This window comes from Cajanus cajan, chromosome 3 (genome assembly GCF_000230855.2).
Source record: "Cajanus cajan strain Asha chromosome 3, NIPB_CcT2T_4, whole genome shotgun sequence".
Classification (NCBI taxonomy): Eukaryota; Viridiplantae; Streptophyta; class Magnoliopsida; order Fabales; family Fabaceae; genus Cajanus; species Cajanus cajan.
The window spans coordinates 17,271,271-17,297,563 of NC_138519.1; the positions used below are offsets into that span (position 1 = coordinate 17,271,271).

Consider the following 26,293-nt stretch of genomic DNA (forward strand, 5'->3'; position numbering starts at 1 on the left):
TCCTCCCTCGCGTCTATGACAGAAACTCCTCCAAAGAAGAAGAGGATAGGGAGAGCCATTCATTTTCTAAAAAAACATCAACAAAATTAACTTGCATTTTTGTGCATCACACACACATTAGTTGCACATTCAAAGACCTTATCATGAGGCAATTGCATAAAATAGAAAAAATAGAAAATTGCTTGTGTATGACAGCAGTCAACAAAGGCCAAAAAACGACAAAAAGGCAAAAATACAGAAAAAGCCAAAAAATCGACAAAAAAGGAAAAATACAGAAAAAGCCAAAAATCAACAAAAAAGGCAAAATACAGAAAACCCAACAAATTGAGCCTGGAGAGGCTTGCCGAAATAATACTCTCTCAGAAATAACTGAGCCTGGAGAGGCTTGCCGAAATAATACTCCTTCTTCATACAGAATAACTGAGCCTGGAGAGGCTTGCCGAAATAATACTCCTTCAGAATAACTGAGCCTGGAGAGGCTCGCCGAAACAATACTCTCTCAGAATAATTGAGCCTGGAGAGGCTTACTGAAATAATACTCCCCAACTGTACAGAATAAATGAGCCTGGAGAGGCTCGCAGAAATAATACTCCCCAGAGAAACCTCAGCTTAAGCTCATGGAACAAATCCCCAGCGAGAGCTATCAAAGCAAGATCGTCAAAATCCCCAATGGAAGCGCGATCATCCAAAGCAAAATATTCAGTCAAAGGACTTGAAACTTCCTCAGTGGAAGATAGCTCTCTGACTCAAGCGCTGAGTGAGGCTAAGCCTGCAGAGGCTTCCTAAATAATACTCTGGGATACATAAGATCCCCAAATCCCCAGTCGCCTACTCAAGAGGCACCCCTACAAAAGGAGCAAAATAAAAAATATATCAATAAATATTCCCCAAGCGGAATTTGGGCGTACAGCCAACCACTAAACATCAAGATGATTTGCCTAACAGAAGAGGTCAATCAAAAATCAACATCCAGAATCCCCAGCGGATAACAGCCTACACAGAGGCAGCAAAAATCAGAAAATCCAAAAGAGATACCCGAATAAGGATAACCGGGATACTCCACCAACGTCAAAGGACGTCAGCCAAACATAAGGCATCGCTCAATTCAAGAAGAGCATCTGTGTCTACACCCCAAGGAGTCAGAAATTCCCCATGGGTACCAACTATGCAAATGCAAGTTGGGGCACAAGAACCTATGAATGACTGCACATCCCCTAGACGGATCCCTGCGTTATCCAGCCCTCAGTGGCACAAAATCAGAAAAACCATCGAAGCAGCATAGTAGACTGTGGAGACAAAAAATCATCTCAGATCCCTGGAGAGGGTAAACTCGCATTGCCGAAGTGATCAGAAGACACGGACGCAGACCCTGGAGAGGGCAAACTCAGTTGCCTAGGTCGTCAGAGACAACCGAAGCAAACTCTGGAGAGACGGTACTCAAAGTCTGGAGAGACGGTACTCAAAGTCTGGAGAGACGGTACTCAGAGTCTGGAGAGACGGTACTCAGAGTCTGGAGAGACGGTACTCAGAGTCTGGAGAGACGGTACTCAGAGTCTGGAGAGACGGTACTCAGAGTCTGGAGAGACGGTACTCAGAGTCTGGAGAGACGGTACTCAGAGTCTGGAGAGACGGTACTCAGAGTCTGGAGAGACGGTACTCAGAGTCTGGAGAGACGGTACTCAGAGTCTGGAGAGACGGTACTCAGAGTCTGGAGAGACGGTACTCAGAGTCTGGAGAGACGGTACTCAGAGTCTGGAGAGACGGTACTCAGAGTCTGGAGAGACGGTACTCAGAGTCTGGAGAGACGGTACTCAGAGTCTGGAGAGACAGTACTCAGAGTCTGGAGAGACGGTACTCAGAGTCTGGAGAGACGGTACTCAGAGTCTGGAGAGACGGTACTCAGAGTCTGGAGAGACGGTACTCAGAGTCTGGAGAGATGGTACTCAAAGTCTGGAGAGACGGTACTCAGAGTCTGGAGAGACGGTACTCAAAGTCTGGAGAGACGGTACTCAGAGTCTGGAGAGACGGTACTCAAAGTCTGGAGAGACGGTAGTCAAAGTCTGGAGAGACGGTACTCAACCATCAGCGTCGTCAGAGGCACATTGGTGTTCAACTTCCGGCTCGGGCATCGAGTGAAGTTGACCCTGGAGAGGGTAAACTTAGCTACCGAGGTTGTCAGAAGCGCCGAGGTATGCAACAACCTGGAGAGGCTACTCAACAATTTTCCACCGGAAGACGCTACAAGTCAGAAGGTTGGCACATCACCCGGACAATTGGGTCAACTCCTTTACTTGTCAGCCGGTACACCAAAAGGCCGTCCGACTAAGTAAAGGGGGGGCAGCTGTAGACCCCTAAAATTGTCCGGGTCGGAAATAAAGCTTGAAGACCCTTGAGGACTGAAGGAAAGTCAGCCAGAAGGACTCATGGAAGGCCCTAGGAGGATTCTCTGTAGGTCTAGAGGTCTTGTAATAAGCTCAAAATAAGGAAGTGGAGGGAATGAAGCCCAATACGGCCTCCCAAAAGTTCAGTACGGCCGTATTGAACATTTTGAACTACAATACGGCCGCAGTGAACTCAATACGGCCGGATTGAAGTTCACTACGGCCGCACTGAACTCAATACGGCCGTATTGAGGTTTTTTGAACTTCAATACGGCCGTACTGAATTCAATACGGCCGTATTGTAGTTCAAAACTTCAATACGGGCCGTATTGACTCCAGGGCCGTACTGCGCCTGTTCCCTATAAATATGACGTCAATTGGACGTCATTTGACACTTTGACACTGAGTTTTAACCCTCTTCTTGAGTATTCTGGGTTTTTTTGAGCAGTGCTCTGCCTAGAAATCACTCGGAGAGTTGATCCGACAAAGTTCTCGAGTTCTGAGCTTTTTGCTTGAGTCTCAAACTGAGTCGAAGGGAAATCCTCCAGATTTCCATAGTTAAAATTTTCTAGGAGGGAGCGAGCGGGCTTGTAGAGCGAGGGAACGCCAAAAAGCTTCCCAGTTTTACTTGAATATAAAAGCACGCTTCAAAGATTTCTTCTTAAGACCTTCCTTTTACTGCTTTCTGTGTGTATATTTAACTGTCATCATGTAGATAGTTAAGTTATAATTGTTTAGAATAAATAGGGGTAATTTAGTAATTTCGCACTATTATTTTTAGAAATAATCTGTCATAGGGAACCCGAAAGGGGCGCTGTGGGGTGCTAACACCTTCCCCACACGTAACCGACTCCCTTACCCGACTCTGGTTGTCATGGCCGAAGTCGATTTTTGAATCGATTGCCTTAAACTTCTTTTTCCAATGTTTTGAGTAAAACATTGGTGGCGACTCCATGAACCCTTCCTTTTTATGAAAACCGCTAATCCATGGAGGGTCCCGCTTGGGATTAACATGGATTGGTGAGCCTTTTAATAAAATTGCTCGTTTGACAAGGTCTCAGTTTGAGAATAAGTCATTCTAGCAATCCATATTTTTTAAACAAATAAAAGAGTCCAACCATCCATCGCGAATGCTGAAAGCCCGTTTCGGGCCGGTGGCGACAATGCAAATCACAATCCATTTTGTTCATGTTAAAGTTAACAATGAATTGTGAGAACGTCCCAGGGAGTGACTGTAAGATCAAGTCTTGGGATAACTCTTTTCCATGTTTGCACCCCGACTTCTCAAGCTGTTCTATAAGACTAATCATCTTTAGAACATGGGGTCCTACTTCAGCATTAGCAGTCAATGTGGACCTAAACAAAGTTTTAGACAGTTGGAATCTAGCAGTTCTACTTTGTCCACCATACATCTTCTTAAGATGATTAATAATTTCAACTGGGTCCATGTCCTCATGTTGCCTCTGAATTTCAGAACTCATAGATGCCAAAAGGAGGCATTTGGTGCTCATGTAGTCTTCCAAGTACTTTTTATAAGCATTGGTTGCCTGTTCATCTCCATTAGCAGGTTGAGGTACAACAGGCTTATCAATCACATCAATAAGCTTTTCATGCATGAGAACGATTCTCAATGTACGGTACCAATCATCAAAGTTGGATCCAACCAACTTTCCATCAGCAAGTATAGAACGAAGTGATATAGTAGACATTTCAAGATATCTAAATAATAAATATGTCAGATCATATTCAAAAATTTCAAATAAAATAAAAATTCTCCCACTGACTATAAAAGCAATTTTAAGAAATTATTATTTCTTCTCAAGAAAAATAAATATCTTAAATTTATGAATAAATACTTGGTTGTCAAGTCATTTTTCCATACATCTTTTAAGTCATATAATTTTTATTTTATTTTATAATATACTAAATAGTCCCCTGGTTGTCAGGTCGCTCCTATTAGTATCCATAAATTAATTTTATACTCTCCTAGGTTGTCTAGGCACTTAGTATAAATTAATTTCAAATTCGCATCTTATGAAATAATTAATCACAAGTCCCCTGGTTGTCAGGTCGCTCCTATTAGTATCCTTAAATTAATTTTATACTCTCCTAGGTTGTCTAGGCACTCAGTATAAATTAATTCCAAATTCGCATCTTATGCAATAATTAATCACAAGTCCCCTGGTTTTCAGGTCGTACTTAATAATTAATATACACCTGTTTGTGGGGGATTTCGTTCGTAGGTTCTTTTTGTTCGAACTAGCACGAGTTCACGTTTCAATTTGTGGTGTTCGTGACATGATAGAATCGAAGACTTTCAGCGAAAGAAAATAAAATCGTACAAGCAGCGAATAGAGTTAATTTAGAGTGTTGTTTCAGCACGTCAGAAGATCTATGCTCAGTGTTTCGAGCACTTCAGAAGATCTATGCTGGTTTGGCACATCAGAAGATCTATGCTCACTATTTCGCGCACGTCAGAACATCTATGCCAATTTTAGCACTTCAGAAGATCTATGCTTGTTTCAGCACATCAGAAGATCTATGCTAATTGTACAATCAATTTCATGCATATAATAATTAACGTGAATCGAACAGATGACATGTATATTGACTGCCGAAATCATATCCTTCATTAAATGGTAACAGAATTACAATTCGTAAGGATAACGAAACATGTTCAGAGTGACTACACTACTCTAGGCTAGATTATGCTATGCTACACTACTCCTAAAAAAGGAAAAGAAAAGTGGTCGAGAAATCGTACCCAAAGTTGCCTCGTATGCACAGTATGCCTTACGCGCAAGCTGCGGAGTGCATGTGAGAATTGTGGGTTTACCGTCCAAAGCTACCTCGTATGCATAGTATGCCTTATGAGCAGGCTGCGAAGTGCATGTGAGAATTGTGGGTTTAGACCAAAGCTACCTCGTATGCACGGTGTGCCTTGTGCGCAGGCGAGGAGTGCGTGTGAGGTATTGTGGGAATTTGATTTCTGACCCCTTGCTACGAGCAATGCTCGTTTAATTTATAGACAATTATAGATAAAGATTCAGAAAAGTTAACTGTTTCTGACGTGCCCCGGAAGTACATAATCCTTCTAAACTTCCACATCGTGGCTTATTCCCGGGCACGTCTTTGGATAATTCATGGAACTGCTCATTAACTTCCCTAAACCGTTCTGCAACCTTTGACCCTTATCCCATGCTACTTCAACCACTCTTAGATCGTGTCTCCTTTAAGTTCTTCATTCTGAGAGGTTACGAAGTGTATTCATGTATGTCCGGATTCTTGGGATTTCGAGTAACCAACGAAAACTATACTTGAATGTTCCCTGATTTTTCCTATACTTTGAGAGGTTGCGGGGGCTGTGAGCCTTTCTCCCGAGCAGCGTCCTTCCTGGTTCCATGATTTCGAGAGCTTTACGAAAAGTGTCTTCGTGTGTCTCTTGATTCTCTTCAGGCTTTGTATATCTTCTTCAGAAAACTCCTTTGCCATTTTTTCGATCACTTAAGATTTCGACCACCCCTGTATTTCGAGTATCTCCGAATTCATTTTCCGGTACTAAAAAATTCACCCTGGAAAATATTTGCTTCGAAGTAACTGAGAACGAATGTTTTTCATGATAAGGACTTATAGCCACGTGCATCTCGTGAGAATTAAATGCCCCTGACAATATTAATTCCAAATCTCTCATTTTCGTACCTACTGCAATGATTTTGGCGGCACTGATTCCGCTTCTCTGGGATACGCTGACACAATTTTCAAATTTGTCCGTTAGCGAATATTTTCGGTTACCTAAAAATTTGAATTCCCCCTTTTTTGATTTTCACCGCGGGCTTTTACTGCACTTTCGGCCCATTTTGCTCTTTCATATAGCCTTTTACTTCGTCCATTTGAGTACGTTTTACTATTTTCTAACCCTTACTCATTCATCTCCCTTCGACCTTTTCACCTTCGTCCTACTTCCATGGCCACTTCTGCTGCGTCCGCGTCCACGGCTACACCCGCTACTTCGATGGTTTCCCCTACTTCCTCCGTTCCTTTGCTGACGGAGAATGCAACTATTTCCCATCTGAGTGAAGGGGCTGACCCATTCGTTCCTATTCCTGGCATGGAGGAAGCCAGTCTCAAAATCTTCCAATCAGAGGTACTTCTCCCTTTTTCACTTTCTAATAGATCAATGCATGCTTTTCTAGGCCCCTTTTCGAATCCGAGCAGGAAGAAACCTCATAATGATTTGCTTCCGGAAGATGATTCTACTCTCCCTTTCGTCTATTCTCCAACCATCGATCTATCCCTTTTTTCGGACGTCGCGCGAATGTTTTGGGCTTTTCCTCCTCCTAAGGACAAACACATTCAGTGGTTGGAACGTGTTGAGGCCTCGAAGCACTCTATTTGGAAAGAAGCTGGAATTTTTGATTTCGTTCAACTATCGAAGTACGATCTGAACGTTTTCGATCCTAAGATGTTGTTATCTGCCGTTTTCTTCTGGAACAGGGAAACCCGTGCTTTCGAATTTCCTTGTGGTTTTGTCTGCCCAACTCTCTTGGACATTGCTGCCATCATGGGATTGAAACCCTTAGGGGATCGCTACCTTCCTGATATTCTCGAAGAAGAGATTCCGATGACAGAAACTTCAATTGTTTGGGACAAAAAGACGTATTCTGCCTTCGTCAGTGCACATCACGGCGAAGAAGGTACCCCTGTTACTGATTCTGAACACATTGCCTTCTTTCTCTACTGGTTGTCTGCTTGTGTCTTTTATACCCCTTCTCTGCAAGTTCCCAAATATTACTACACACTCGCCCAGGCTTTGCATTTGAAGAAAAAGATTTGCTTGAGCAAGTTGTTACTTGCTTGAGCAAGTTGTTACTTGCTTCTTTTTATAACTGTCTCGACGAAGCGTCGAAAAGCTTGTTTCGAGAAACTGGCCCTCGGAACCTCACAGGGCCACTTTGGCTTTTGCAATTATGGCTTATTAATGCCATTTTCGAGAAGAAACTGAAACCTCTCCCTCTTCAAGCCTCCATTCGATATTCTCTCGAAGGTGCTCGCTTGACTACTTTGACTCCCAAGAAACGATCTGTTGATGGCTTTTCCCGTTATGTCCAAGAAATCCTTGAATTCGAGGAGTTCTCGAATGATTTAGCTCCTTTCATCCGTCCTGATTTGGCAGGGCCTTCCTGGTTGATTGGCAACAATTAGGTATGGTAGATTTCCCCGGAGATGATCGAGGTCTGGATGGGGTTTCTATCTTGGGATCTCATCTTTACTGGCATGAAACAACGGGACGTGAGGGTTTATCCCTATCAACCTCAAATCTTTTCTCGTCAATTCGAGCTTTGTCAACTTAGACCAACACCTCTTTTTCCCAAGGACAGAATTGACTCTGATGTTTGTGTTGAGGATGTTGATTATGAGGGGTTTCTGAAGTTCATCCTGACGCCTTCTACTCAATTGAAACTTACCCTTTGTTCTTTCCTTCCTACATTCTTGGTGTCCAAATGCTACCTTCGATGGTGATGTGATTATTACACCGACAAGATGTTTTCTTTCGAGGACTTTTCTCGGAGACTTACAAATTCTCCCTTTTCTCTGCAGGGCCCAAAGATTTCAGGTATTTATGATAATCGCAACATTATTTCCCAGTTCGAACTATATTACAGAGTTTGTTACCACCATGAAAATATGTTTCGAACTATTTTCGATGCTACTTTATCCTTGACTAGAATGGTACAATGAAATATCCGTCGAAATAAAGTCATTGATCCTCAGGGTCAAACTCTTTTTGCAAAGTTTTGTCCTAAGGACATACCTCCTCTTCCTAATGCCCTTTTTGGCCTTGCGAAACGTCTTGATTATCCTCCTTGGGTGAAAACCCTTGATCCCTCGTATGAGGATAATAAGAACATTCCTGTTAAGGATCGAGTGACAAGTACGAGATGTTCTGTGTATGATTTTCCCAGGGATAAACAATGGCCTTTATGTTGGGTTGACAATACTGTTGTCTATCCTGGTAATTAAGCTTTGCCTTTTCTCTTTATGTCAGCTTCGAATTTCACATCTCTACTCATTTTCCTTTTTCTTCTTGTTTAGCTGTTGTTGTCCAAAAAGTTCCTCACCATCCCGAGGATACTCAACAAAGAGAGACAGCTTCAGAGGATGACGAAGATGATACTTCGTTGAAACCTCTAAAACAAAAGACCCTCTCTGACCGCCTTCGGTCTCGCTCAAAGGTAATATGTTCCTTCTTCCAGAATTGTACTGAATTTATGGCCGCTCATAAATTTGCATTTTGTTCTTTGTAGGAGGTTTGTCGCAACCCGCCGAAACGGACGTTGGCATTCGCGACGATGGTTGGACTCTTTTTAAAGATTTTGAAAGATGTTGGATTATTAGAGCAACTTATTCTCAAACTGAGACCTCATCGAACTAATAATATTTATTAAATGATTCTCACCAATCCATGTTAATCCCAAGCGGGACCCTCCATGGATTAGTGGTTTTCGCAAAAAGGAGTTCTTGGAGTCGCCACCAATATTTTACTCAAAACATTGGAAAAAGATACAAGGCAATTGATTTTCATAAATCAACTTTGGCCACTACAACCAGAGTCGGGTAAGGGAGTCGGTTACGTGTGAGGAAGGTGTTAGCACCCCACAACACCCCTTTCGGGTTCCCTATGACGGATTATTTCATAAATAACAGTGTAAAGTTACTAAATTACCCCTATTTATTAGAAACGATTATAGATTAAATATTTACATGATGAAAGCTCTAAACATGCAATGCGACAATCAAAAATCAATAAAAGCGGTAAAAGAAAGGATTTAGAAAGAAACCTCCGAAGCGGGCTTTTATATATATCAGAACAACGTTAGGAGGCTTTTTGGCGCTCCTTCCCACTACACGTCCGCTCGCTCCTTTCCCCTAAAGACAAATTTTTACTATGGAAATCAAAGAGATTTCCCTTCGACTTGTTCGAATCTCAAGCTAATGGCTCATGACTCAAGAACTTCGTCGGATCGGCTCCCGGAGAGATATCTAGGGCAGAGAAAAGCTCAAAAACCCAAGAATACTCAGTAGGAGGGTTGAGGAATGTGTAAAAAGTGTGGAAGGACGTGCAAATGACGTCCTATTTATAGGATTGAGGCGCAATACGGCCCGTACTGAGTTTTTGAACTACAGTACGACCGTATTGAATTTGGTACGGCCGTACTGAAGTTTTTTGAACTACAGTACAGCCGTATTGAATTTGGTACGGCCGTACTAAAGTTCAAAAACTTCAGTACGACCGTATTGAGTTCACTACGGCCGTATTGCAGTTCAAATGGCTCAGTACGGCCGTACTGAACCTCTGGGAGGGCGTATTGAGCTCCAATCCTCGCACACCCTTATTCTAAGCTACTCTAAGACTCCTAGACTTACAAAGAATCATCCTAGGGTCTTCCAGGAGTCCTTCCGGCTGACTTTCCTTCGGTCTTCGAGAGTCTTTGAGTCTTATTTCCGACCCGGACAATTTTAGGGGTCTACAGCTGCCCCCCCTTTACTTAGTCAAATGGCTTTTTGGTGTACCGGTTGATAAGTAAAGGAGTTGACCCAATTGTCCAGGGAACAGGCCACCCTTCCGACTTGTAGTGTCTTCAGGTGGGAAAACTGTTGAGTAGCCTCTCCAGGTTGAGTATTAGTCGTCGCCTCTCCAGGCTCGTTGCATACCTCGGTGTTTCTGACAACCTCGGTAGCGTGAGTTTGCCCTCTCCAGGGTCTGCATGCCTCCATGTTTCTGACGAGTTGGCAGCTGCATACCTCCGTGTTTCTGACGACGGGGTAGCTGAGTATTAGTCGTCGCCTCTCCAGGCTCGTGCATACCTTGGTGTTTCTGACAACCTCGGCAGCTGCATACCTCCGTGTTTCTGACGACGGGGTAGCTGAGTATTAGTCGTCGCCTCTCCAGGCTCGTTGCGTACTTCGGTGTTTCTGACAACCTCAGTAGCGTGAGTTTTCCCTCTCCAGGGTCTGCATGCCTCCATGTTTCTGACGATGTTGGCAGCTGCATACCTCCGTGTTTCTGACGACGGGGTAGCTGAGTATTAGTCGTCGCCTCTCCAGGCTCGTGCATACCTTGGTGTTTCTGAAAACCTCGGTAGCGTGAGTTTGCCCTCTCCAGGGTGTGCATGCCTCCATGTTTCTGACGATGTTGGCAGCTGCGTACCTCCGTGTTTCTGACGACGGGGTAGCTGAGTATTAGTCGTCGCCTCTCCAGGCTCGTGCATACCTTGGTGTTTCTGACAACCTCGGTAGCTGCATACCTCCGTGTTTCTAACGATGGGGTAGCTGAGTATTAGTCGTCGCCTCTCCAGGCTCGTTGCATACCTTAGTGTTTCTGATCACTTTGGCAGCTTGAGTTTGCCCTCTCCAGGGTCGTGCATACCTCGGTGTTTCTGACAACCTCGGTAGCTGCATACCTCCGTGTTTCTGACAACGGGGTAGCTGAGTATTAGTCGTCGCCTCTCCAGGCTCGTGCATACCTCGGTGTTTCTGACAACCTCGGTAGCGTGAGTTTGCCCTCTCCAGGGTCTGCGGTTTGCCCTCCCCAGGGTTGCATGCCTCCGTGTTTCTGACGACGTTGGCAGCGTGAGTTTGCCCTCTCCAGGGTCTGCGGTTTGCCCTCCCCAGGGTTGCATACCTCCGTGCTTCTGGTCACTTTGGTAGCGTGAGTTTGCCCTCTCCAGGGATTTGAGATGATTTTGTCTCCACAGTCCACGATGCTGTTTCGACGGTTGTTTTCGATTTGGGTGCCGCTGAGGGCTGGATAACGCAGGGATCCGTCTAGGGGATGTGCAGTTACTCATGGGTTCTTGTGTCCCAACTTTCCATTGCGTAGTTGGTGCCCACTGGGGAAATTCTGATTCCTTGGGGATGTAGACACAAAGATGCTCTTTCTGATGTGAGCGATGCCTCGTCCTTTCGACGTTTGTGGAGTATCCCGGTTATCCTTATTCAGGTGACTCTTTTTTGATTTTCTGGTTTTGTTGCCTCTGCGTAGGCTGTTATCCGCTGGGGGATTCTGTCATTTTGATCTTTTCTGATTTTCCCTTTTTTTTGAAGGAGTGCCTCTAAGTAGGCGAATGGGGATTGAGGATCTTGTTTATCCCAGAGTATTATTTATAAAGCCTCTGCAGGCTTAGCTTCACTCGTCGCTTGAGTTGGAAAGCCATCTTCCACTGAGGAAGTCTGAGTCTTTTGACTCGGATGCTCTGTTTGGATGATCATGCTTCCGTTGAGGAATCTGGCTGATCTTGCTCTGATAGCTTTCATTGAGAATTCGGCCTAAGAGTGCAAGCTGAGATGTCTCTGGGGAGTATTATTTCGGCAAGCCTCTCCGGACTCAGTTATTCTGTATGATTGTTTGATTTTCTCAATTTTGCCTTCTTTTTTTTTTTGTCGATTTTTGGCTTTTTCTGTACAGAAATTGAAATGCTAAAGAGCTTTGAATTCAAAGTGGAGAATTTCATTAAATGAAATTGGATTTGTACAATGAAAAGTGGGGCACAGCCCGATCCATCAAATAAACAAAAAGTAAGAAAAAGAGGTCGGTCTTCACTCCTCTGCCGGCGGATCCTGTGGAGGGTCTGGGAAGCGACGATGCAGCCAAACTGACAGGCTGTCAAAATCCTGTCTAAGGGCGTCGATACTATGCTGCGCCATGTCGAATCGAGTGTCGATGCTCTGTTGCAATGCATCAAAACGAGCATCGAAGTAGGCCCTGTCCTGCTGTGAGGTGTCGGCCTCTGGCTGCGGGTCCACATCACCTGGGAGCTCGATGTTCTCGAAGAGCTCGCTGAAGGTGTCGTGTGTGGTCGCTTGTACAAATTGCCTCCCTACCCTGGCAATGATCTTCATGTTGATCAGGGTGGCAGCATTGATGGGCTTGGGCGCCAACTCCCCTGCATCTATGCCATCGGGGCACCCCCAAGTCTCGGCGAGTCGTGAAAGGAGCGTAGAGACCATGATGTATCCTCGCCGAGCGTCGCTACCCTCTCTTGTCCCCAGATTCTTTATGTGCTCGAGGAAAAAGAATCCGGGGTTGGCCCTCTGTCCGGTGACCATGCAATAAAGAGCCAGTAGATCCTGTCGCGTCACTGACTCGGGGCTCTTCAGTCTGGCATGGATGGAGCCGGTGATCAGCTTGTGGCAGATCCGTAGCGCCGTCGGGAGCCGAGTACCCTTCACTCCGGCGTGGTAGTCCATCTGACCCGTGAGCTCTCTCCACATCTCGTTCGTGGTCAGATTATCGGGGCATTCGCAGATGGCGTCCCGATACTCCAGCTGATCAGCTCGCTGAAAGAAGCCAGCCTGGACGTTGAATTCGTCCAGTGTCAGGGAGCGGTATCCTCCCCTCATCCAAAAATCCACTGAGTAGACTGTCGCGCCAAAGCTGTTCGTCGACTCAGTGACGCTGACGGTAGCCAGAAACTCCTTCGTCGCAGTCGGGAAGATCTGAGGGTGGGGATCAAAGAAGAATCCCCATCCTATGGCGTTGATGTAGCCTCGGACCTCATCCTCCCATTCCATCGCCCGGAGAATGGTGAAGTCGAGCACCCTTGACGGCTGGAATATGAATGACTCAAGGAGCTCCAGCCTCTCTTGATGTCGCGCGGTCATTTCGAGTTGCGCGGGGACCCTGTGCCTCTTTCTTGATGACTCGGCCATTTCTCGGAATTGGGGGGGAGCTCAGACTCACTCACAGACAAAGTATGCAGAGGGATGAGAATGCTGTGCAGAATGAGAGGGGGAAGGGGCGTATTTATAGGAAAAAGTAAGTCAGTACGGCCCGTATTGAATTCAATACGGCCGTACTGACTTTGTCGTTATTGTGCAAAATGGGGGGCCAATACGGGCCGTATTGGATTCAATACGCCCGTATTGGTGTGACCGTTAAGGCCATTACGGGCGTATTCAATTCGGTACGCCCGTATTGAACTGAAGAGTTGCCCATAACCCTAGTTTCAATACGGGCGTATTGAGTTTTTTTTTTTTTCTTTTTTTTTCATTTTTTTTTTCAGAATAAACAGAGAATAAATGATCTTCCATTAAACCTATCATATGTATGCATGTATGCGATATGATGCACCTAATTCTATTTGATTTATTTTTTCAAAAGAATTAACCGATGCGTTTCTCTGTTTGGATTTTTGCCATTCCTCTAGACGGGCTGTGCGCTGCCGATTTCTGTAACCGAGGAATGATGCGTGTTATATTGAGATTGGTGCCATCAACCCAGTGATCCTTCCCTTCCTTTAGAAGATGTATCAACCCTCCTATTGACCACTATATCTCCATGTTTTCGCTAGATTACTCTAAAATCATTTGGGACGAGAGAAAAGAAGGGAAAGATATTTTTTGTTCGGAAGTTTGTGTTTTAGAGGGGATTATTTTTTCGAAAATGGTTTTTGTAAGAATGGCTAGCCAAGGTAGGCTTATGTGTTTAGGCTTGTTTGATTAAACACTTATGAAGTTAAGGAAGTCTTGTTATTGATGTTGTGATTTGACAACTTAGATAGTTTCCTTGAACCTTTCTTTTTGAATTCAGCTCATGGTACCATCATGGATTTATTTTTGCTTTTTGACTGTCCTTATTTTTGCCTAAAACACCCTTTTTGTGGCGTCTTAGCGGACCTTTGTTTTTGTTTATTTTTGTAACCCTAACTTTTGCCTAGGTCACCCTTTCGTGGGATTCCTAGCGGGCCTTTTGCTCTTATTTTTGCGCAGCCCCCTTTTTGGGTTTCCTGCCGAGCTTCTTTTTTGTTTTTAGGATTTTTGTTTTTAAAGGATTTCTTTTTTATCCATGATGGCACTTGTCGAGGCCAAGGAATGGTGCTCCAAGTTGTCATACACACTTCCACATAAAAATGATGCGGGTTTATTGTTATTAAGACAATTTTAACTTCATTCATGCTTATTCAAACAGGGTTAAGAATAATGTGGTCTAGAAATTTATTGTAAGCAAGAAAAGAAGCAATAAGAAAGAATAGAGAACGATTTTATCATAATTATAGTGGAAACATGTGCCCTATCGAGGCTCGGGGGTCGGGCTGTCCCCGAGGAGTGATCTCTAACAGTCATCAGGTCTATACATCCCTATCGGAAGAAGAAGAGCACTTGATGACGATGACTGGCCTTGACGCTTGTGAACCGACCTTCCTAAAGATCTGGCTTAAAGAACGTCGAGAAGGATTTTGGTTCCTCTTCGTCCTTTGATCTTTATTAGGGTTGTATCCTAACCCTTGTTTCCCCGGTTTTCTCTTTTTCTTTTTCCTTTTCTTTAGTCTTGGGAGCTTTATCATGAAGATCTTCGGGAGTGTAGATCCTGCCACTCCTAGTCATGCCCCCAAGTCCAGCGATGTTTAGAGATATCGCTGTCAGCAGAAAAATGGATGTCGTATATCCATGGCACAGCCTTATTCGATTCGTAGGGAAAAGGTCTTGGAGCATGATCTTCAATGGTATCGGACCTTCCCCTTTATTCGTCTTGATTACCAACAACGGAGTTGATGTGCGTTCGCTTGGCGCGGTTGTTGGCTTACACTTAATAACAAACGGCGTGCGATCCATTTTTCGAACATACGCATCGATTAATCCTTTCTTTTTATTAATGTTATTAATAAATTACTAGGAGAGATGTATGAGATGAAAACCTAGATCCCTCCATGATCTTTGATAAGAATGCATGATATGAGATGATGGCGTTGAATATGCAGGCATTGTGTTTATTCAACTAAGCATTATCATGTTTTTAGGATGTTCCTAAGATGATGCATGATATCGCTTGGTTTGGATAAATAACCCTTTTTTCTTTTTCTTGGGTATTTTGTTTTTGTATTTATTTATTTTTTTTTTGGGTGAAAATGGAAACTACCTATATGAATGTGATGAAGGTAGATGTTAACACCATGTAAGGGAAGATTCTTATTCCTATTTATTCTTATTATTTATTATTTATTTATTTTTTTTCTAAAAAAAGGGAATGTTGTATGCTTAAAGAATGCAATGTATGCTCAAACAATGTCACATAAACAATGCACAAACAATTCACTCATCCACGAACAGTCACGAGCGAATCACGAGGTAGGGGTATCCTGCAGAAAAGTGCATATTCAAGGAGGTTCTAACTGTTCTCACCGGTCCAAGGCCCCCAAGGTGCCCCCATTATAGGGACCCAATTCCTCTCGTCGTAAGTCGATGGAAAGTTCCAACGCACTGTCGGACTTGAGTTCAAGGTTATCACCTTGAGTGATGCTTTCCGACAACGGTCTACGGGTACCTATAGACCCACTCGACAACCGGGCGTACTAACATCCACTCCCTATGGCTTTCCACTCATGCCCCCGGGTATAGAGGGAACTGTTGTGTGCAAAGGTTCGTGTGCAGTTTATATTTCAAACAATTGCAAAAATTTTAAACATCCAACAGTTATTGAAGCCAACTAGGTAAAACATGTTATCATACAAGCGAGGGGTAATGAAGTAATTTTAAACTATTATTTTAGAAACAATCCATCACTAAATGGGACTGACTCTCGAGGCTTCCCCAGTGGAGTCGCCATCTGTCGCCACCCGCCGAAACGGACGTTGGCATTCGCGACGATGGTTGGACTCTTTTTAAAGATTTTGAAAGATGTTGGATTATTAGAGCAACTTATTCTCAAACTGAGACCTCATCGAACTAATAATATTTAATAAATGATTTTCACCAATCCATGTTAATCTCAAGCGGGACCCTCCATGGATTAGTGGTTTTTGCAAAAAGGGGTTCTTGGAGTCGCCACCAATATTTTACTCAAAACATTGGAAAAAGATACAAGGCAATTGATTTTCATAAATCAACTTTGGCCACTACAACCAGAGTCGGGTAAGGGAGTCGGTTACGTGCGAGGAAGGTGTTAGCACCCCACAACGCCCCTTTCGGGTTCCCTATGACGGATTATTTCATAAATAACAGTGTAAAGTTACTAAATTACCCCTATTTATTAGAAACGATTATAGATTAAATATTTACATGATGAAAGCTCTAAACATGCAATGCGACAATCAAAAATCAATAAAAGCGGTAAAAGAAAGGATTTAGAAAGAAACCTCCGAAGCGGGCTTTTATATATATCAGAACAACGTTAGGAGGCTTTTTGGCGCTCCTTCCCACTACACGTCCGCTCGCTCCTTTCCCCTAAAGACAAATTTTTACTATGGAAATCAAAGAGATTTCCCTTCGACTTGTTCGAATCTCAAGCTAATGGCTCATGACTCAAGAACTTCGTCGGATCGGCTCCCGGAGAGATATCTAGGGCAGAGAAAAGCTCAAAAACCCAAGAATACTCAGTAGGAGGGTTGAGGAATGTGTAAAAAGTGTGGAAGGACGTGTAAATGACGTCCTATTTATAGGATTGAGGCGCAATACGGCCTGGGAGGTCAATACGGCCCGTACTGAGTTTTTGAACTACAGTACGGCCGTATTGAATTTGGTACGGCCGTACTGAAGTTTTTTGAACTACAGTACGGCCGTATTGAATTTGGTACGGCCGTACTGAAGTTCAAAAACTTCAGTACGGCCGTATTGAGTTCACTACGGCCGTATTGCAGTTCAAATGGCTCAGTACGGCCGTACTGAACCTCTGGGAGGGCGTATTGAGCTCCAATCCTCGCACACCCTTATTCTAAGCTACTCTAAGACTCCTAGACTTACAAAGAATCATCCTAGGGTCTTCCAGGAGTCCTTCCGGTTGACTTTCCTTCGGTCTTCGAGAGTCTTTGAGTCTTATTTCCGACCCTGACAATTTTAGGGGTCTACAAGGTTGAAGTTCCTAAGAAAAAACTTCGTTCGGATTCTCAAAGTGGGCAATCTGTAAGTTATCTTTCTGAGCGCACTCGAAATTTCCATTCGAATGTCATACTGACCCTTTCACTTTTTACATTTTTCAGGTTTCCACTACTCGAAGATCCTCTCGAGACAAAGGGAAACAAAAGGCAATTTCGACTAGGTCTATCCCTAGACCTAAAATTCCCACTGAGAAGCTTATGAAGGATGCAATGAAATCCCCTGTCCAGGTAATGCGCTAATTTTCTGGACCTTCCTTACTTTTCTTTTTGACTTGATTTTATCCTCTGTAATGTTTTTCCCTTTCTTTTCAGAAAAAGGTGAATTCAGAGGCATCCGAATCTTCCTCTGAGAGCCCTCGAAGTGCCCCCACTTCTCCTACTGCTGCTCCATCTTCTCGAGATGTTATCGAGATTCGCGAATCAGCGTCTCCTCCTGGACATCATGAGGTATGTTCTGTTGACTCTCGATTTCGCTTTTCTGGCCTTTCTCGAATTCGTGTACTGTTACAATGTTATTCATAATAGGTGGTTTCTTCCAATGTTCTTACGACTACTATTCCTGTCACCACGCCAACCATTGAACCTTCCCCTCCTGGTCCTGTGCAAGGTGATGCACCTTCCTTTAATTTTGACACAGGGGTGTCCTCTGGACAAGGTAGGTGATTCTCGGATGTTCTGGTATTCCACCAAAAAATATTTTCTCACTAACATATCCTTTTCGTGCAGGTCTAGAGGTAACCTTTGAGGACCAACAAATTCCTCCTTCTGGTCAACCTGCGAGTTCGACTGACGCTACCCCTTCCGATACTCTGTTAGCTTCCATACCTCCTGGCGACATAGACCTCATAAGCTTCTTTGATGACGAAGCTGCTCAAGATGACATTTTCGAGGTCTTGTAGAATTGGACTAGTGGGACTTCGGCTTTGGGGAAGAGCCAAGAAACCGTGGTGAGGTTCCAGCCTTTATTGTCCTCCTTTCGTTCGAAGGCTTACGTGGATCATCTTGACCAAGCTCTCATGGACCCTCAGTTCAAACTGGAGATCGAGCGGATGGTTGATGATCTCAATTCGTATCTGAATCTTCCTCTGGAGGTAACCGCCGAGCTGAATGAATATGTGCATACCTTTGCTGCGGCCTCCGAATTGCACATGAAGTGGTCTACTTTGAATCAGGAGATGGTCCAACTCGAGGCTGATACGGAAGAGGATCGAACCAAATTGGAAAAGCTCAAGACTGAACTTCTTTTGATCAAGGAATCCACTTCTCGGATAGTTCCCGAACTGATGAAGCTCAAGCAATCTGAGGAAGATACGGAGCGTACCCTAGCTGCCCTGCAACGAGAACTTGACTCGATCAAGTCCAAACATGCTGCTTTGAAGCTTCAAAGCCAAGAGATCATGATGAAGCAGAAAGGTTTGCGGGATGAAGGGAAAGGCATCTCTCTTCGACTTTCAAAGTCATTGGATCAAAAGAGAAGATTGGAGGCATTATGTGCTTCGCGGAAGCAAAGTCTCGATCAAGCCTACCAGGCATATGAAGCACTCAAATCCAAATTCTGCAAGTGATCGAGAACCTCCGAGATGCCTATTTATAATTTAATATTTATCCGCTTGTACCTTTATTGCTTATCTCTTTGAACACTCATCTCAGTACATGCTACTTTCATGAAATTTCTTCAAGTACTTTCCGTTCATCACTTTACTTTCATTTCTCGAATTTAACTCTTTGATCAAGTATGCATTGTTCGAGTAGATTCTTTCGATAATGAATGGTCCTTCCCAATTATAGGTCCATTTACCCCGATTTTGAGATTTCTGATCCATTGGTAGGATAACTTTTAGGACTAAGTCCCCACTCGAAAATTGTTTGCTCTTGACCTTTTTGTTATAAACTCGAGCTATTTTTTCTTTCTGGTGAATGACATTTTGCATGGCTGTCATTCTTTCGTCATCCAGTCGCATTAGTTCATCATACATTAAATTCCAGTAATCCTTGACTGGCAACTCGTTTTGCCTTTGCACTTGAACAGATTGTAAATTGATATCAATAGGCAAAACTGCTTCGTGACCATAAACCAACTTGTATGGCGTAGTTTGAGTGGCATTCCTGGGTGAATTTCTGTAAGCCCACAATACTTGCAGTAATGTTTAATGCCAATTTCGAGGTTTCCCCGAAATATGTTTTTTGATCAAAGCTATGATCACTTTGTTAGCAGTCTCGACTTGGCCGTTAGCTTGTGCATAGTAGGGTGTCGAAGTAATCATTTTGATTCCTCTCGACTGGGCATACTGAACCACTTTTCGACCTGTGAACACCGTTCCTTCATCGGTAGTTATTGTCTGGGGTATTCCAAATCGAAATATAATATGGTCTTCAATAAAATTTATCACTTCTTTCTGGTCAACCTCTTTTACAGGAATGGCTTCCACCCATTTCGTAAAATAATCGATGGCCACGATTATGTACTTGTGGTTTTTTGCTGACGGAGGATGGATCTGGCCAATTATGTCAATTGCCCAACCTCGAAAAGGCCACGGTTTAACAATCGTATGCAACTCGGTTGCTGGTACTCTATGTATTGGGCCATGTTTCTGGCACTCTTCATAACCCTTTGAAAACTCGATACAATCTTTGAATATGCTTGGCCAAAAATATCCTTTTCTGGACAAACTCCATTTCATTTTCTCCCCCGCTTGATGAGCACCACAAATCCCTTCATGTACCTCTGCCATGGCTATGTAGCTCTCATGATTTCCAAGGCACTTAAACAGAACTCCATCGAAGTCTCTCTTGAACAACTCATCGTTCAATATCACATAATTGAGAGCTCAATATTTAACTTTTCTGTCAGCTTGCAAATTTGGACTTTGCAGATATTCGATTAGCTCTTTCCTCCAATCCTGTATGGTTGAGGTGTTAATGATGAGGCATTCATGTTCGTCACTCAACTCATTCCTTATACAAATAAGAGATTCGAGACATTCCCTGCTTATCTTGTACCCGGATGCAATCTGAGCTAGTTCATTCGCAATTTCGTTCTCCTTACGAGGAATATGTTCTAATTGGACCTCATCGAATGAATTTAACAAAGCTGTAGCTCGAGAATTACATTCGAGTAACTTTTCATTCATGCATTTATATTCTCGAGTTAACTGTTTATTCACGAGTTGCGAGTCACCTCGAATGATTATGTTCCTTGCCCCCAAGTCCTTAAGCAATTTTAGCCCAGTAATCAATGCTTCGTATTCAGTTTCATTATTTGAGCATTCGAATTTTGTTCTCAATAAGAATTTGGTGGGAATCCCACCCGGTGAAATAATCAGTAATCCGATTCCTGCTCCTGACTCATGTTTCGATCCATCGAAAAATAGTTCCCATGATTTCGTGGTTAAATAATTAACTTTTTCAGTTAAATTCGAGTGATCCACGAGAAATTACTTGCCCTTTTGTGGCTTTGAGGGGAACAAACGTTAACGAATACTCGGTCAATGCAAGAGCCCATTTCCCAACTCGAGAGTGCAAGATAGGTTTAGATAACATATATTTAATCACATTATTTCGACAGAACACGAATACATCATAAGGTTTAATATAATGCTTCAGCTTTGTACAAGCATAATACAAACTCAGACACAACTTCTCCAAAGGAGTGTATCTGATTTCAGCCTCGACTAACATCCTACTGATGTAATAAATGGCTTTTTCGATACCATTTTCGTCATCTTGCGACAGCATGCCCGCAATAGTCGAATCATTGGCCGAGACATACAATTTTAGCTTTCCTCCTTCAGAGGGTGGCACCATCACTGGAGGGTTGATCAAATAATTCTTGATCTCCTCGAATGCCTTTTGATGACTTTCGTCCCATCGAAATTCTTCCTCCCTTTTCAATCGTAACAAAGGGGAAAACACCTTAGTCTTTCCTGATAGATTCAAAATAAATCTTCGAAGGAAATTTATCTTACCTAGCAAAGACTGTAACTCCTTCTTATTCGAAGGAGGCTTAGTTTCCATGATGGCTCGAGTCTTGTTCTTATCTATTTCAATGCCTTTTTGGTGTACGACGAACCCTAGGAAATCCCCCGCTGAAACACCGAAAGCACATTTCAATGGATTCATTTTCAGCCCATGTTTCCTCATTCTCTCGAAAGAAAATTTCAGGTGTTGTATGTGATCTACTTTTTGTTTCGATCCAATCACTATGTCATCAATATAAACCTGCATGCATTTTTCGATCAAGTCATGAAAAATTAAGTTCATTGCTCTTTGATATGTTGCCCCAACATTTTTCAAAGCAAAAGGCATTACTACCCATTCGTAAGTTCCCAAGGCACCTGGTCACCTAAAGGCAGTTTTCGACACATCATTTTTAGCAATATAAATCTGGTTGTACCCAAAATATCCATCTAATAAACTTAAAATTTCATTACCTGCGACGACATCAATCATTGTTTCCGCAATAGGCATGGGATATGCATCCTTAGGCGTGGCTGCATTCAAATCTCGAAAATCGATACATACCCTCATTTTTCCATTCTTTTTTTATAACAGGCACAATGTTTGATACCCAATCAGCGTACCTCGAAGTACGAATGAATTTGGCCTTTAGTAGCCTCTCGATCTCTTCTTTGATTTTTTCGATCACCTGCGGAGCAAACCTTCGTGGGTTTTGTTTCACTGATTTCTTTCCCAAAATCATAGGCAACCTATGTTCTACCAAATTTCGATCCAAACCAGGCATTTGTTCATAGTCCCAAGCGAAGCAATCCTTATATTCGTGCAGGACCTGCACAATTTGCTCTTTAACACTGCTCTCCGCTAGTTTGCGAACATAGGTGATTCTCCTCTTTTCGATTGTACCCAGATTGACTTCCTCGAGAGGATCCTGAGATTCCACTTTAAACCCATCACTTTCCATTTTCTTGAATCCTAGAGGAGCATCGTCAAAGACACAATCAAGTATTTCTTCGATTCCTTCCGAATCCCTTTTCTGCTCATCCTCGAGTCTTACTCCTGGCGACTCTTTCGCAGCTGTTTCGATTACCTCTTTTTGGTTTTTTGCTTTTTTGTCGGCCTGCAGAGCCGTTATAGTTTCGATATTCCTCGAATGCGTGCCCCCTTGGGCTCTTTCGACTTCACTACCTTCCTCGGCCTCCCTGGCCGTTCTCTCGGCCATGTAGGCCGAAATTCGAGCTAAGAAGCTCGAACAAGGATCTTATCTCATCATTCTCGCACTTGAGCTGATTCAATTTCGGCTCTGTGGATAACAAATCCTCTTCGAACATCCCAACAGAAAGTCTTCTTAACACCCTCCTCAGCCTCCAAGACATCTAGGTCGGTGGCATCGAAAGGCTTAGTTCTCGCGAATGTACACTACAAGAAAAATGCTGATTTCCGACGGAAATAGGTAAATTTCCGACGGATTTTGCTTTTTCCGACAGATTTCCGACGGATTTCAATCCGTCGGAAAAAGTGGCGTCGGAAAAAAAAATCCGTCGGAAATAATTTTCCGACGGAATTTTCTGACAGAAAATTCCGTCGGAAAATTCCATCAGAAATTTCCGACGGAAAAATCCGTCGAAAATTGCTGTCAAAATTTCCGACAGAAAAATCCGTCAGAAATTGCTGTCAAATTTTCCGACGAAAAATCCGTCGGAAATTATAATTTTTTTTTTAATTTTAATAAATTTATTAATGTAACAACTCTCATATTTGGCTTCTCAAGGGTTCTATTTCACAATATTTCACTGTTTAGCGTGTTTTATTCTTACTTGTGCAATTTCTGGGAGACTTCCCAGAAGGTCACCCATCCCAGTACTACTCCAAGTCAAGCACGCTTAACTGTGAAGTTCTGATGAGTAAGCTACCGAAATGTCTATGTGTGTTGTCAGTATAACTTGTACAAATTAATTCATTTAAGTCATCCTCAAATATACAATCTCATATTTGTACTATAATAATAATATATAATAATTTTATATTACGAATAATAATAATAATAATAATAATAATAATAATATATTTAATTATTCTTTATTTATATGTACTTACTTTTATAATTAACATCTACTTATTTTTATTTAAAATTATAATTTAAATTATTTAATTTTATAATTTATAATGATAATATAATTTATAAAATTATAAATATTTATTTATTACATACTTATAAATTAAATTTTAATATTTTAAATAAATTATTAATTAATTTAATATATTTATTTACCTTAAATCAAACATATAAAATTTAAAAAATGTATTTATCCTTATTTTTTTTTTCTAATTATCAACTATTAATAAAATACTAACTTAAAATCTTATCTAATTATATATAATATTTTCATATCAAATTTAAAACCAGATATTAGTTATACAAAAATATTAAGATCATATAGTAAATTGTCAATAAGATTTTAGTTAAATAATTTAAAATAATTAATATTTCAATTATATTGTTAATTAGCAAATAATTTATTCCAAAACTAATTAATTTTTTATATTAATTATTAGTAAAATTTAATAACTTTTAATTTAACAATTAATTGGATCGATGAAATTCAACACACCATGAGTTATTGAGCGGAATAACTTTACCAAGAGTTATTTTGTAAGTTATCTTAAATCAAACATATAAAATTCAAATAATGTATTTATCCATGTTTTATTTTTTAATTATCAACCATTAATAAAATACTAACTTAAAATCTTATCTAATTATATCATAATATTTTCATATCAAATTTAAAACCAGTTCTTACATTTTCGACAAATATAAATTTGTCTGAAATATTCTATCAATAATATAACTTTTCTTACAAAAATTTTCTCATCAAAAATATAAATTTTTCGACAGATTTAATTTTATTTTATAAAAAATCATCTTCGATTAATATAACATTTTGTATATATGATTTAAGAGTAAAAGATTTTCAATTTAACGGTTGAATTTACAAAATTCACATTTAATATAAAGTTATTGAGCGGTGTAACACTTAGTAAAATTAATACCATTGTAATTATAGCTCCCCTCATGTATATATATATATATATATATGTGTGTGTGTGTGTGTCTATATATATATATATGATTTAAGAGTAAAAAAATTTCAATTTAACGGTTGAATTTACAAAATTTACATTTAATATAAAGTTATTGAGCGGTGTAACACTTAGTAAAATTTATACCATTGTAATTATAACCCCCCTCATATATATATATTAAATGCGACTTTTACAATGTATTACACCGCTCAATAACTTTATATTAAATGTGAATTTGGTAAATCCAACTGTTAGATTGAAAGTTCATATCTCTTATAGATTATATATACAAAACTTTATATTAATCCAAGATGATTTGATACTTCATTTTTATAAAACAAAATTGATGTAATATATTCATTTCAAAATACACTAAAATATGAACACTTGGATTATCTTCCAGTTGTTGTTCAATTTTAACAAAACTTGATATACACGTATAAAGTGATATGAACTTTCAATTTAACGGTTGGATTTACAAAATTCACATTTAATATAAAGTTATAGAGCGGCATAATACTTAGTAAAAGTTACACCGATATAATTATAACCCCTTATATTATATATATATATATATATATACACACATACATATATATACAGCGACAGCTGCACGTTTGGAATAGTGAGGCACTTGCCCTCACTACTATTTGACATATACATAATTTTTTATCTAAAAAAATAATATATTTTAAAAAATAAAAATTATATTCTAATAAAATAAATATATAGATTCAGAAAAAATGTTTATTTATTTGATATCTGTCAAATTTTTTAAGGAAATTAATTCTCATGTGATAAAAAAAATTTCTTAATAATGAATTAATTTTTAAAAAAAGTTTAATTATAATATATATATGTATATATATATATATATGTCTTAATATTCACATATATAATCTAATATATTAAAACAAATAATTTTTTAATAAAATAAAATTATGCATGTTTTTCTTTTGTGTTTTTTATTTATTGTATACGTTGATTGAAAAAATCAAAATAGTAAAATTGTATACATTGATTAAAAAAATCAAAATAAGAAAAATCATAAGATTTATATTCTATTTAGAATTGTTATTATAAGATATATTTTAAAATAAATTATCATCTAAAAATATATATTAGATATTAAAAACAGATTTATATCATAAATAAATTAAACTTTATTTTTATAAATTTAACATATAGATTTTTATATTTTTAATAGTGTTAAATTATTATAAAATAAGTCTATATGATTGTAGTTCTACCCAAATATTTAAAAATTATCTATGATAGATAAATAAGTCACACTTAAAATATATATTTTTAAAGAAAGTTAGGTTCAAATCAAGTAAATTATAATAAAATATAGTATAACCTAATTTATTTTCATCTTTAATACTAATCGTAGATATAAAAAACTTGTAATAAATAATTATAATATATATTTATACCTTTAAAAGATATATAAAATTTTTAATACTACAAATATATATAAGAAATTAAAAATAATAAATTAAAAATAAGAAATTAAAAAAAGAAATTTAAAATAAATTAAAAATAAGATTTCCGACGGAAAATTCCGTCAGAAATTTCCGACAGAATATTTTTAATACTACATTTTTCTTGTAGTGGTAGTAATTTGTTGATCCGCGAAATACATTCCCGTCTCATACTCTTTCTGATTTGCATCCAATACTTCCAACTGTTCGTCATCATTCCAGAAAAATATTTTCTGGTGTACTGTCGAAGGTACTGCCCCCATTCCGTGGATCCATTATCTTCCTAACAACACATTAAAGTTAGCTTTCGAGGGAGTGACAATAAACATGGTGGTCCTTCTCACACTACCAATTTGCACATTTAACAATATCATCCCTTCTGGTTGGGAAGATTTTCCAGCATAATCAGAAATAAGGATATTGTGAGGTTTCAGATCTGCCAAAGTCTTTCCAAAACGTTTCAGCAACGTCTGTGGGAGTATATTTATAGCAACACCTCCATCCACTAGGACTTTGT

The 26,293-nt window shown here is 40.4% G+C and overlaps 2 protein-coding genes across 2 annotated transcripts; both read right to left on the minus strand.

The window, feature by feature from the left end:
- Window positions 1–924: 924 nt before the first annotated feature.
- LOC145956109 (uncharacterized) lies at window positions 925–4,090 on the minus strand. The gene is made up of 2 exons (XM_083071669.1): window positions 3,556–4,090; window positions 925–938 (listed from the first exon to the last, which is right to left on the minus strand). The coding sequence occupies exons 1-2, from the start codon at window positions 4,088–4,090 to the stop codon at window positions 925–927; spliced, it is 549 nt and encodes a 182-aa protein (XP_082927795.1).
- Window positions 4,091–18,897: 14,807 nt separating this feature from the next.
- On the minus strand, window positions 18,898–19,983 carry LOC109794290 (uncharacterized). Its single transcript, XM_020353747.2, has 2 exons — window positions 19,541–19,983; window positions 18,898–19,369 (listed from the first exon to the last, which is right to left on the minus strand). The coding sequence occupies exons 1-2, from the start codon at window positions 19,981–19,983 to the stop codon at window positions 18,898–18,900; spliced, it is 915 nt and encodes a 304-aa protein (XP_020209336.2).
- Window positions 19,984–26,293: the final 6,310 nt, after the last annotated feature.